The sequence below is a fragment of the Paramormyrops kingsleyae genome, chromosome 10 (genome assembly GCF_048594095.1).
Source record: "Paramormyrops kingsleyae isolate MSU_618 chromosome 10, PKINGS_0.4, whole genome shotgun sequence".
Taxonomy (NCBI): Eukaryota; Metazoa; Chordata; class Actinopteri; order Osteoglossiformes; family Mormyridae; genus Paramormyrops; species Paramormyrops kingsleyae.
This window is the reverse complement of record NC_132806.1, coordinates 9022633-9036074: the sequence shown is the minus strand read 5'-3', so window position 1 is coordinate 9036074 and position 13442 is coordinate 9022633. Positions and strand designations below refer to the sequence as shown.

The window sequence follows — 13442 nt, the reverse complement described above, 5'->3', positions numbered from 1 at the left end:
TCCTGGGTTGTTTCATGCCTTGTGCCCATAGTCTGTGGGATAGGCTCTGGGTGGATTGATGGATGGATACACACACACACACACACACACACACACACACACACAGATACAGTGGACCAAATATACCCCACAATGTGATAAAAACTATTTTTTTCAGGTCCCCACAAAGATCTGTGAATGCAATCAAAAAGCTAGAAATGCCAAGAGACTTGTATTTTATTTGGTTATTTATGGTGAAGGTTAGGGCTGAGTAGGGGTTAAGGTCGTTATGTTGAGATTAACGTTTTCCCTGTGGAAATGAATGGAGAGTCCCCACAAAGATATAATTACAAAATTGTGTGTGTGTGAGCCCGGCAATGGACTGGCTCGGCATCCAGGGTGTCCCCTGCCTTGGTCTCTATGCTGCCCGGGACAGACCGCAGGCCCCCTGTCACCCTGTCCAGGGTAAGCGCTGTAGGTAAGAATGCAAAAATACTGAAAATATCAAAAAGTAAGTGTGTGTATGGAAATGACGGGTGGAAATGCTAATTGTGGTGTCTTCCCTCACCCTTAAACAGTTTTATTGTATTTTACTGCATCCTTTATATTTTCCAATTGTAACCCTAAGGTGAAACACAAGTGGGGCAGCGTGTGGCACACTAGGTTAGTGTCTGGATGGTGCTGGGTTTGAATCCTGTGGCTGGCAGAGTAATCCTATCACCATTGGGTCCTTCAGCCCTAAACCCCAACTCCTCCTGGATGGCTGACCAGCGTATAACACAAGTGTTAAAAAAAGAGATTCTGTATCTTGATAATAACTGTTTTACTTTTAACATCTGTTACAGTATTGGAATACTCTAGTAGAACAGCTAGCTTGTGAATATAATTAGTGGTAATTAGTTATTTTACTGGCAATTACTGATTCTCAGAGCATTTGCATTGAGGAAATCAAAGTCACTGATTTAGCATTAAGCAAAACAAGTAATCCAATAACTCTGAGTGACAGAGGCTTTAAGGAAGCAGCATAGGATCAGACTCCTTCCCGTTTTTCTCCATGTCCTGCATTACTATGTGTGACGTCTCGTGGCTGCGGCCGATGTCCAGGGTCTCGCAGTCTTCTGCGCTGTGCACTATCAGTGACCTGAACACCAGGAAAGGAGATGCAGTTACCCTTTGTGGTCAAGGGCCGCACACGGCATCTTGGGACATGGCCTGTAGTTTGGCTAAAAGAGCGCCGTACAGACTCTAGCGTTTGTTAACTCATTGAAAATAACCTCCAACAGCATTCATGAAGACCTGAGAAATAAACACGAGGCAACTAACATGCTGTGAGACAAAGGAGGCCATCTTATATCTCAGTGTAATTAATCCTGCTGAACCCTCTGCCAGATCTATCCCACTGAAACAGTTAAAGAGAGAGTACAGTACTTACGGAATGGATAAGCTGCCCATTTTCCTCTGTTTACCTTTGTTGAGAAAATGAGTGAGAAAATCCTTTTATTCACTGAGAATTTGCTGACGTTTCTGTACGATTTTGTTTCCTGGTCCCCATAAGGGAAACTTCAGTTTTCTAAAAATCTATACTGCAATCAAAAAACTAAAAATGCAAATATATTTTGTTTGGTTACTTATGGTTAAGGTTGGGTAGGGGTTAAGGTTGTTGTAGTTACAGTAGCATTATCATTTTCCCCATATTAATGAATGGTCCCCACAAAGATATGATGACAGGTTTATGTGTGTGGATTAGGTTTATATTACATTGTGGGGACCAAGGCAGGGTCAGCTATTTGGGCTTAAGGACCTTGCTCTCTCTGCTGACCCCAGGATTTGAACCAGCAACCTTCTGGTCAGAGGCCTAGCAACCTAACCTTCAAAGTCATGCACCTCTTCACTGAACTCAGCTGGCCAGTTTCATAGAAGGATTGTTAGATGAAATTTTAAAGAAGAAAATACCTGACAAATAATTTTATTAATATGTAGCTATGAAAGTAACATTGTTATTTTTTAACTGTTGTGCAGTTGTCATGATCCCCATGATGAAAAACTGAAAGAAAGGAGTTTTGAATGTTACCACGGCCTGCCCTAAAGCCAAAATGACTGTTACAGTATCTGGGTACCGCTGTTTAGAAAACACACATCATTATGGCTTCTCTGAGACGCGCCTCTGTGCACATGAACGTCTGCATACTTACACCACAAGATCAGGCCCACGGCCCCCAGAAACAAGGTTAACCCCGGTACCAGAATCCAGAAGCTCAGATTCAGAACCTGAAAAACACGGCATCTTTGATCTGTGTTTCCGTGTAGAAATATTCTTCCGTTGGTATGAATGGTTCTTGAATACTCACGTCCAGATGCTTTAGTTCTGCAATGAGCAAGTAAAAGAAACATGTTGTATTTTCCGTAAAATTAAATGATGTTTCCATAGAATAAACCATAGTCAAGTTAATTCTTAGGTTTCATGATTGTAATGCAATATAGCCAGTAAGGTAGATACCTTTTCTCTCAGTGTCTGCGATAGTCTGCATTTCGGTGTTGTCTTTCATGGATCGTCGGAGCGACGATGCAGGAGATGCTGCTGCTGCATGCGAGGGACGACGTGATGCTGGGAAATCGATATTGCAAGAAATATGGTTCAGAAGATAACATGTTTTCAACAGATGGCAATAGAACGGCGGCACGATGCTTCAGAAGCTGTGTGTAAACTGCACAGAGCAGAGAAATATGATATGTGGGTGTAATAGGGGCAGTGTGGAAGTTATACCATGAGTGTCTGTTGCTGTAGTAGTCAGTGCCCTTGTGGTCTGTGAGTCTGTCAGCCTACTTGATATCCCAGGATGTGTTGTCGGAGGTTCTGTAGCGATATTGACAAAATGCATATATATTCATAAAATCCATGAGGAATACATTAACATATCTGAGTGTGCATACATCTTCAGGAAGTCCAAGAGGACAGTGAGAGTCAGGTGACCCTTTAGAATTGCTGTATATCCATAGAAAGCTGATATTTGACCATAATGAAAGTTATACCATGAGTGTTGACAGCTGTACTGGTCAGTGTCCTTGTCTGTGGGTCGGTCATTGCGGCTGGTGATTCTGCAGAGACACAGGGGTTAACACAAACACACTCAATCGTTCATATTATTCCGACATCACATCCAAATTGCCCAAATCAAGTTAAAAGTTTAATATATCTGTTAAAGTACAATTTTGTCATTTGTCTCACACAGGTTTCAAAGACAACAATCGGTTTAATGTGTGAATTGTCAGACATATTTCTAAATAAAGGTGTTTAACCAACTCCAAAATGGATACCAGTAAGGACTGTAATGAAGACAGCACTGGAACCATGGGTTTCTGTTTCTGTACTGGTCAGGGTACTCGTGGTCTCTGGGTCTGTCAGCCAGTCTGTAGTAAGCACTGGCTGTATTGTCGTTAAACTTTCTGGAGAGACATTGGTAAAAGAGATTTACATTCAGTGGTCACTTTGAAAGGTATAGAGCAGTGTTTCCCAACCCAGTTCTTGGGGACCCACAGGCTGTCCACATTTTTGCTCCTGCTCAGCTCCCTGCCAGACAGTCCACATTTTTGCTCCTGCTCAGCTCCCTGCCAGACAGTCCACATTTTTGCTCTGCTCGGCTCCCTGCCAGACAGTCCACATTTTTGCTCCTGCTCGGCTCCCTGCCAGACAGTCCACATTTTTGCTCCTGCTCAGCTCCCTGCCAGACAGTCCACATTTTTGCTCTGCTCGGCTCCCTGCCAGACAGTCCACATTTTTGCTCTGCTCGGCTCCCTGCCAGACAGTCCACATTTTTGCTCCTGCTCAGCTCCCTGCCAGACAGTCCACATTTTTGCTCCTGCTCAGCTCCCTGCCAGACAGTCCACATTTTCGCTCCTGCTCAGCTCCCTGCCAGACAGTCCACATTTTTGCTCCTGCTCAGCTCCCTGCCAGACAGTACACATTTTCGTTCCTGCTCAGCTCCCTGCCAGACAGTCCACATTTTTCCTCTGCTCGGCTCCCTGCCAGACAGTCCACATTTTTGCTCCTGCTCAGCTCCCTGCCAGACAGTCCACATTTTTGCTCCTGCTCAGCTCCCTGCCAGACAGTCCACATTTTTGCTCTGCTCAGCTCCCTGCCAGACAGTCCACATTTTTGCTCCTGCTCAGCTCCCTGCCAGACAGTCCACATTTTTGCTCCTGCTCAGCTCCCTGCCAGACAGTCCACATTTTTGCTCTGCTCAGCTCCCTGCCAGACAGTCCACATTTTTGCTCCTGCTCAGCTCCCTGCCAGACAGTCCACATTTTTGCTCCTGCTCAGCTCCCTGCCAGACAGTCCACATTTTCGTTCCTGCTCAGCTCCCTGCCAGACAGTCCACATTTTTGCTCCTGCTCAGCTCCCTGCCAGACAGTCCACATTTTTGCTCTGCTCAGCTCCCTGCCAGACAGTCCACATTTTTGCTCCTGCTCAGCTCCCTGCCAGACAGTCCACATTTTTGCTCCTGCTCAGCTCCCTGCCAGACAGTCCACATTTTCGCTCTGCTCAGCTCCCTGCCAGACAGTCCACATTTTTGCTCTGCTCAGCTCCCTGCCAGACAGTCCACATTTTCGCTCCTGCTCAGCTCCCTGCCAGACAGTCCACATTTTTGCTCCTGCTCAGCTCCCTGCCAGACAGTCCACATTTTCGCTCTGCTCAGCTCCCTGCCAGACAGTCCACATTTTTGCTCCTGCTCAGCTCCCTGCCAGACAGTCCACATTTTTGCTCCTGCTCAGCTCCCTGCCAGACAGTCCACATTTTTGCTCTGCTCAGCTCCCTGCCAGACAGTCCACATTTTTGCTCCTGCTCAGCTCCCTGCCAGACAGTCCACATTTTTGCTCCTGCTCAGCTCCCTGCCAGACAGTCCACATTTTCGTTCCTGCTCAGCTCCCTGCCAGACAGTCCACATTTTTGCTCCTGCTCAGCTCCCTGCCAGACAGTCCACATTTTTGCTCTGCTCAGCTCCCTGCCAGACAGTCCACATTTTTGCTCCTGCTCAGCTCCCTGCCAGACAGTCCACATTTTTGCTCCTGCTCAGCTCCCTGCCAGACAGTCCACATTTTCGCTCTGCTCAGCTCCCTGCCAGACAGTCCACATTTTTGCTCTGCTCAGCTCCCTGCCAGACAGTCCACATTTTCGCTCCTGCTCAGCTCCCTGCCAGACAGTCCACATTTTTGCTCCTGCTCAGCTCCCTGCCAGACAGTCCACATTTTCGCTCTGCTCAGCTCCCTGCCAGACAGTCCACATTTTTGCTCCTGCTCAGCTCCCTGCCAGACAGTCCACATTTTTGCTCTGCTCAGCTCCCTGCCAGACAGTCCACATTTTCGCTCCTGCTCAGCTCCCTGCCAGACAGTCCACATTTTTGCTCCTGCTCAGCTCCCTGCCAGACAGTCCACATTTTCGTTCCTGCTCAGCTCCCTGCCAGACAGTCCACATTTTTGCTCCTGCTCAGCTCCCTGCCAGACAGTCCACATTTTTGCTCTGCTCAGCTCCCTGCCAGACAGTCCACATTTTTGCTCCTGCTCAGCTCCCTGCCAGACAGTCCACATTTTTGCTCCTGCTCAGCTCCCTGCCAGACAGTCCACATTTTTGCTCCTGCTCAGCTCCCTGCCAGACAGTCCACATTTTCGCTCTGCTCAGCTCCCTGCCAGACAGTCCACATTTTTGCTCCTGCTCAGCTCCCTGCCAGACAGTCCACATTTTCGCTCTGCTCAGCTCCCTGCCAGACAGTCCACATTTTTGCTCCTGCTCAGCTCCCTGCCAGACAGTCCACATTTTTGCTCTGCTCAGCTCCCTGCCAGACAGTCCACATTTTTGCTCCTGCTCAGCTCCCTGCCAGACAGTCCACATTTTTACTCTGCTCAGCTCCCTGCCAGACAGTCCACATTTTTGCTCCTGCTCGGCTCCCTGCCAGACAGTCCACATTTTTGCTCCTGCTCGGCTCCCTGCCAGACAGTCCACATTTTTGCTCCTGCTCAGCTCCCTGCCAGACAGTCCACATTTTTGCTCCTGCTCAGCTCCCTGCCAGACAGTCCACATTTTTGCTCTGCTCAGCTCCCTGCCAGACAGTCCACATTTTCGTTCCTGCTCAGCTCCCTGCCAGACAGTCCACATTTTTGCTCCTGCTCAGCTCCCTGCCAGACAGTCCACATTTTTGCTCCTGCTCAGCTCCCTGCCAGACAGTCCACATTTTCGTTCCTGCTCGGCTCCCTGCCAGACAGTCCACATTTTTGCTCTGCTCGGCTCCCTGCCAGACAGTCCACATTTTTGCTCCTGCTCGGCTCCTTGCCAGACAGTCCACATTTTTGCTCCTGCTCGGCTCCCTGCCAGACAGTCCACATTTTTGCTCTGCTCAGCTCCCTGCCAGACAGTCCACATTTTTGCTCTGCTCAGCTCCCTGCCAGACAGTCCACATTTTTGCTCCTGCTCAGCTCCCTGCCAGACAGTCCACATTTTTGCTCCTGCTCAGCTCCCTGCCAGACAGTCCACATTTTTGCTCCTGCTCAGCTCCCTGCCAGACAGTCCACATTTTTGCTCCTGCTCAGCTCCCTGCCAGACAGTCCACATTTTTGCTCCTGCTCAGCTCCCTGCCAGACAGTCCACATTTTCGTTCCTGCTCAGCTCCCTGCCAGACAGTCCACATTTTTGCTCTGCTCAGCTCCCTGCCAGACAGTCCACATTTTCGTTCCTGCTCAGCTCCCTGCCAGACAGTCCACATTTTTGCTCCTGCTCAGCTCCCTGCCAGACAGTCCACATTTTTGCTCTGCTCAGCTCCCTGCCAGACAGTCCACATTTTTGCTCCTGCTCAGCTCCCTGCCAGACAGTCCACATTTTTGCTCCTGCTCGGCTCCCTGCCAGACAGTCCACATTTTTGCTCCTGCTCGGCTCCCTCCCAGACAGTCCACATTTTTGCTCCTGCTCAGCTCCCTGCCAGACAGTCCACATTTTTGCTCTGCTCAGCTCCCTGCCAGACAGTCCACATTTTTGCTCCTGCTCAGCTCCCTGCCAGACAGTCCACATTTTTGCTCCTGCTCAGCTCCCTGCCAGACAGTCCACATTTTTGCTCCTGCTCAGCTCCCTGCCAGACAGTCCACATTTTTGCTCCTGCTCAGCTCCCTGCCAGACAGTCCACATTTTTGCTCTGCTCAGCTCCCTGCCAGACAGTCCACATTTTTGCTCCTGCTCGGCTCCCTGCCAGACAGTCCACATTTTTGCTCCTGCTCGGCTCCCTGCCAGACAGTCCACATTTTTGCTCCTGCTCGGCTCCCTGCCAGACAGTCCACATTTTCGTTCCTGCTCAGCTCCCTGCCAGACAGTCCACATTTTTGCTCCTGCTCGGCTCCCTGCCAGACAGTCCACATTTTTGCTCTGCAAAGCTCCCTGCCAGACAGTCCACATTTTTGCTCCTGCTCAGCTCCCTGCCAGACAGTCCACATTTTTGCTCTGCAAAGCTCCCTGCCAGACAGTCCACATTTTTGCTCCTGCTCAGCTCCCTGCCAGACAGTCCACATTTTTGCTCCTGCTCAGCTCCCTGCCAGACAGTCCACATTTTTGCTCCTGCTCAGCTCCCTGCCAGACAGTCCACATTTTTGCTCTGCTCAGCTCCCTGCCAGACAGTCCACATTTTTGCTCCTGCTCAGCTCCCTGCCAGACAGTCCACATTTTCGCTCTGCTCAGCTCCCTGCCAGACAGTCCACATTTTTGCTCCTGCTCAGCTCCCTGCCAGACAGTCCACATTTTTGCTCCTGCTCAGCTCCCTGCCAGACAGTCCACATTTTCGTTCCTGCTCGGCTCCCTGCCAGACAGTCCACATTTTTGCTCTGCTCGGCTCCCTGCCAGACAGTCCACATTTTTGCTCCTGCTCAGCTCCCTGCCAGACAGTCCACATTTTTGCTCCTGCTCAGCTCCCTGCCAGACAGTCCACATTTTTGCTCTGCTCGGCTCCCTGCCAGACAGTCCACATTTTTGCTCCTGCTCGGCTCCCTGCCAGACAGTCCACATTTTTGCTCCTGCTCAGCTCCCTGCCAGACAGTCCACATTTTTGCTCTGCTCAGCTCCCTGCCAGACAGTCCACATTTTCGCTCCTGCTCAGCTCCCTGCCAGACAGTCCACATTTTTGCTCCTGCTCAGCTCCCTGCCAGACAGTCCACATTTTCGTTCCTGCTCAGCTCCCTGCCAGACAGTCCACATTTTTGCTCCTGCTCAGCTCCCTGCCAGACAGTCCACATTTTTGCTCTGCTCAGCTCCCTGCCAGACAGTCCACATTTTTGCTCCTGCTCAGCTCCCTGCCAGACAGTCCACATTTTTGCTCCTGCTCAGCTCCCTGCCAGACAGTCCACATTTTTGCTCTGCTCAGCTCCCTGCCAGACAGTCCACATTTTCGCTCTGCTCAGCTCCCTGCCAGACAGTCCACATTTTTGCTCCTGCTCAGCTCCCTGCCAGACAGTCCACATTTTTGCTCTGCTCAGCTCCCTGCCAGACAGTCCACATTTTTGCTCCTGCTCAGCTCCCTGCCAGACAGTCCACATTTTCGTTCCTGCTCAGCTCCCTGCCAGACAGTCCACATTTTTGCTCCTGCTCAGCTCCCTGCCAGACAGTCCACATTTTTGCTCCTGCTCAGCTCCCTGCCAGACAGTCCACATTTTTGCTCCTGCTCAGCTCCCTGCCAGACAGTCCACATTTTTGCTCTGCTCAGCTCCCTGCCAGACAGTCCACATTTTTGCTCCTGCTCAGCTCCCTGCCAGACAGTCCACATTTTTGCGGGAGCCAGGAGGGAGCAAAAACGTGGACCATCTGTGGGTCCCTGAGGACCGGGTTGGGAAACACTACTATAGAGTAATCCGGAAGTAAAATAGCCACCATTACTGCAGTGGCATCTCCCCACAAATATACATGCATGTGAATGGAAACTGTCCTCATAGTGTAATATATTATTTAACGTTACTTTGACATACATGCCCAGGAAAGCAGGAAGAACTTGTATTGTCATTGGCTGCTTAAACAGTAGCGGAAAACTACAACTTTGGAGAAAAAGTGAGTGAAAAACACACAAGCCTTTAGCCTTTAGCAGAGTTATTTATCCATTCTCTAATAGAGCTAGGAGGTATATTAAATTTTTACAGTATGTCGATATATTTTCAAAATGAGATATGGGATGGTAGAATACCCTTTATATAGATATACTTTTATTGTGTTTTAAAATTATGACTCTATTCAAGATTTTTAATAGAAACCTATAGTATTCCTTCCTGCTTGTAAACAACTTGAGAGCTTTGGTCGTGACGTTGCACAGAATGCCAGAATTCACAGCTACTTCAGGCTTTTGGTGGTTGTTAATGGGCTGTGAGTATCGGACAGGTCCTTTTAGAATAATGTGTGCATTGTCTGGCCCAGTGTGTAATATTTGCCCGAACCATCCGGAGCTCAGGTAACTTTAAAACTCTGTGACCGACCTGTAGTTGGCATTCTGTTGCTTACCAGAGGCCAAACAATTAATGAAATAATTTTGAATACTTATGAAAACAGAAATTTGTATTTTCATTTTTTGTTACTGATGTGACTGGTATGTAATGGTTAACGCAACACATGAGTAATTGAAGTGAGTACAGTATGTGGCGTTTTTTCTGTATTTCTAGGTAACCTATGTCTAATGAACTTGTAAAATTTGAATAACGCGACAATTGCCATCCGTATAGGGTACTCTGTCTGACGCCGTCATTCCATCTATTCATGCTGCTGTCATTGTCAGCCGCCGTCACCAGGCTGCAAAGTGCCATTGTAGTTATAGCGGTGCTCCAAGATGGCAGCCCGCACAAATCACTTGTAGGATAACTCTATATCCGCTCGTTATCACAAAAACCCTGCTCTAACAAAGAGCTAATATGAAACGTGCAAATGTGGCTGCAAATCATTATGTAAAGAAGGCAGATGCATTTGAGAGGAAGAGAAATTGTTCGACTAAACTTTAGATTGGCCTAGATGCATGATCCAAGTGAAGTTAAAGATGGTATGATTGCTGGTACCAGACTTGGTGGTTCCAGCATGTCAGAAACAGCCACTGTCCTGGTATTTTCACAAACTACCGTGACTGCTGTATAATGATAGGATTAACAAAAACACCCAGTCAGGGGTAGTTCTGTGGCCAAAAGCACCTTGTTAATGAGGGACTCCTTAGAGCTAACAGGAAGTTCACGAATGCAAAAACAGCAGCTCAGTAGAGCAGTAGCGTGCAGAAAGGCATCTCACAAAAATTTTTGAATCTTGAAGTGGTTCTGGCAAATGACGGTCCCACCCAGTACTAGATAGGTGTAACTAATAAAGTGGCCACTGAGAGTATGTCTGTGTGTGTTTGTGTCTGTGTGTGTCTGTGTCTGTGCACCATTAGAAGGTCCAAGAGAACAGATGGGTGCTCTTTTAGAAGCGGTATATATGCACATGCTGATGATAAATCAGTGTAATGGAGGCAGTGATGGAAGTTATACCATGAGTGTCCATGGCTGTACTGGTCAGTGTCCTTGTGGTCTGTGGGTCTGTTGGCCAAATAGACCACATGGGTGTCCATGTTGTCATTGGAGGTCCTGTAGTGGTCTGAGGCTCTGTCGGCGCAGTTGATGTCACGGGAGCCTGTGTTGTCGTTGGAGGTCCTGTAGTGGTCTGAGGCTCTGTCAGTGCAGTTGATGTCACGGGAGCCTGTGTTGTCGTTGGAGGTCCTGTAGTGGTCTGAGGCTCTGTCGGCGCAGTTGATGTCACGGGAGCCTGTGTTGTCGTTGGAGGTCCTGTAGTGGTCTGAGGCTCTGTCGGCGCAGTTGATGTCACGGGAGCCTGTGTTGTCGTTGGAGGTGCTATAGAGGTAGCAACACAATTGATGGCAATTCAGGTTCATGGGAATGACTGGTAAGGAAAATAAAATGATGTGGATGACATGAGTTGAGGTGCGTTCCCTACATCCGCCTCTGTATCGGCAACTAGGCTTCAGATATCGAACAGACCTCATATTTGTGAAACAGGGACAGGCTGCATGAGGACAGGGAGCCATAACAGCTGCCTTTTCAATGTTTGATACACTAACCAACTCAATATAACCTGCTGTGATGAAATTGGACCAAATGGAAAAAATAGCTGAACAAAGAGACACAGTAGGAAGCAAGTTAACAGAAGCTCATCTTGGTGCTCAAAGAGATTCTTGCTAAAATTGTAAAGGTAGCTATGTGCTGAATGCTATATTTATGTATTATGTTACATATTTATGAACAGGTGAGTTTTTTTATGAATGGAGGTATTCCTTGTATGTGATTGCTAGTAGGCTCAGCACAGTGGTACAGTGATTAGCACTGGTGTCTAACAGCTCTGTTACTAGCCTTCTAGTCTCTGCCATAGCCACGTGTGTGTGTGGAGTTTGCATGTTCTCGCTGTGTTGCTGTGGGGTTTCCTCTGGGTATTCCAGCCCCCCCCCCAGTCCAAAAACATGCTGAGGTTAAATGGAGATACCAAACTGTGTGTGTGTGGTCCAGCTATATATTACAATGTGGGGACCAACTGTGTCCAAAATGTGATACAAGGCTGTTATTTTGATGTTGCGGGGACCTTTTTTTCAGTCCCCACAAGGGAAATTTTAATCTTGTAAAAATCTGTGACTGCAATCAAAAAACTACAGGGTTGGAATCCTGTCCTGGATTGTTCCCTGCCCTGTATCGGTACGCTGCAACCCCCCTGCTGCCCAAAATAAGACAAGCTATTACACAAGATGGATGGATGATTGTTAGTGCTAATCTATGTCCTAAGACTTATGTTCCTTAATTGTTGTCTGGGAGCTGGAGGAAGGGAAATTATTAACACATCCATTACTTTGAGGTGTTAGGGTTGCAGAAGCCATGTGGACCACAACACAGTGCAAAAATGTGTGAATGCTATGACTGCTTACCTTTCAGAATCATTAGAAAGACATTTCTTTTCAGGTCATTAAACAGTCCTGGAATATCCACACGGCATCCGTACGTCCCAGAGTCACTTTCCACAGCATTGAGAATGGTCAGGGAGACATCGCCCTGGCTGATCTCTAACAGGTATCTGGCACTGCTTCTGAAAGTCACTATTCGCCCGTTGGTACTGATGATCCTGTTACTGCAGCCTCGTAGTGGCACCGCACCTCGTCCCCAGCACGCAGGCAGACGGCCGTAATAATTGCCATTATATTTGCAAGGCAGGGTGACTCTCCTCCCAGCGAACCCAGTGATCGTCTGTGCTGAAGATTCACTCACTGCAGAGAGATTAAAGGAAGTAACAATGATATAGATATTTTTTTTTGTCAGAATTGCATCTCTAGTAATGGTTTGCAAACATCATTATTGGCTCCATCACAGAAAAGAACTTACTGTGATAACTGTAAGAGCAAAGGGTTAAGGTGTTTGCCTCTCTTTGTACTTGAGATCTGAGAAAAGTGTTGGACATTTCCATACAGCAAAGGCTGGAATCCCAAAGACTTTCAGATACCTTTAAAATTCAACCATTGACCATTTGCTCTTTGAATGAGGTATCCCATCGCCTGCAGGGACGGTGGTTCGGGTGCAGTGTGCATCCAGCCGCGACCAGAAGCCCAGATTGGCTGTGAGTTTGGCGAGTGTTTACCTGCGAGCAGGAGAAGGAGTTTGATTGCACAGGTCAGGCTGCTGAGGCCCCTCATGATGTTCTCACAGGCGAGCGTCCGTGGAGAAAAGCCCAGCCTCACTGCCAACAGCAAATCCTCTCAAGCGTACTTCATCTATTCTGTCGGTCACGCTAGGGTACATTTCCCATTTTTAAAAATACTTATTTCCTGCTTAATATTTTTGAAAGAGCCAAAATGACCAGAAGGGCAATCACCCCATCATCTTCATCGCTTCCTTTTTTACAATCTTGGGGGGCAGGAATGCAGTGTGGGGGTTTGAGAGTTCAAACTACTGGTAGAATTGAAAAACTTAAACCGAAACAAGACTAATTTTGACTCTAAATATCTGGCGGAAAGAAATATTAAAGCATAATTTTGTTACCCAATAAAATGTGTGATTTTATCAAGCGTTTGAATACTTTTGCAAGGAAAAGTAAAGGCTTTAGATATAAGTTCCCCTGAGTTATATTGTTTTGCAGTTATGTTCATAATTCATTTAGTTAATTCGCTTTCTTTTGAAAGCTATCACAGCACAATATAATAATACAAGAGGCAAGAGAAATGGGGGCAACCTCCTCTGGGGCTTTTCTGATCAAATGACATTTACAGTTTTTCTCGATTGCTTTGATACATTTTCTCAAATGATGTTCCACCGTCGTTGGTGTTGGTTCTCTCACCATAGTCACCTCATTATCCGTCTGCCCTGTCTCCTGCTGTGAAGAAGAGCAGTGTATTTATGTAAGTGATCATCGTATTGTTCACCACATGCAAAATATTTCACCAAAC

At 47.6% G+C, this 13442-nt stretch overlaps 1 protein-coding gene across 8 annotated transcripts; it reads right to left on the bottom strand.

The window, feature by feature from the left end:
• Positions 1 to 787: 787 nt before the first annotated feature.
• LOC140593275 (uncharacterized) lies at positions 788 to 12809 on the bottom strand. Of its 8 annotated transcripts, none has more exons than XM_072717258.1 (11): positions 12638 to 12806; positions 11934 to 12269; positions 10495 to 10854; positions 3295 to 3423; positions 3010 to 3075; positions 2744 to 2833; positions 2477 to 2584; positions 2328 to 2344; positions 2172 to 2247; positions 1412 to 1445; positions 788 to 1120 (listed from the first exon to the last, which is right to left on the bottom strand). In XM_072717258.1, the coding sequence occupies exons 1-11, from the start codon at positions 12690 to 12692 to the stop codon at positions 991 to 993; spliced, it is 1401 nt and encodes a 466-aa protein (XP_072573359.1). In that variant the 5' UTR covers positions 12693 to 12806; the 3' UTR covers positions 788 to 990. The 8 variants fall into 8 exon arrangements, with proteins under 8 accessions (XP_072573359.1, XP_072573361.1, XP_072573362.1 ...); XM_072717260.1 differs by having other exon boundaries at positions 10495 to 10788; XM_072717261.1 differs by lacking the exon at positions 2744 to 2833 and having other exon boundaries at positions 12638 to 12808.
• Between the last annotated feature and the right edge of the window lie 633 nt (positions 12810 to 13442).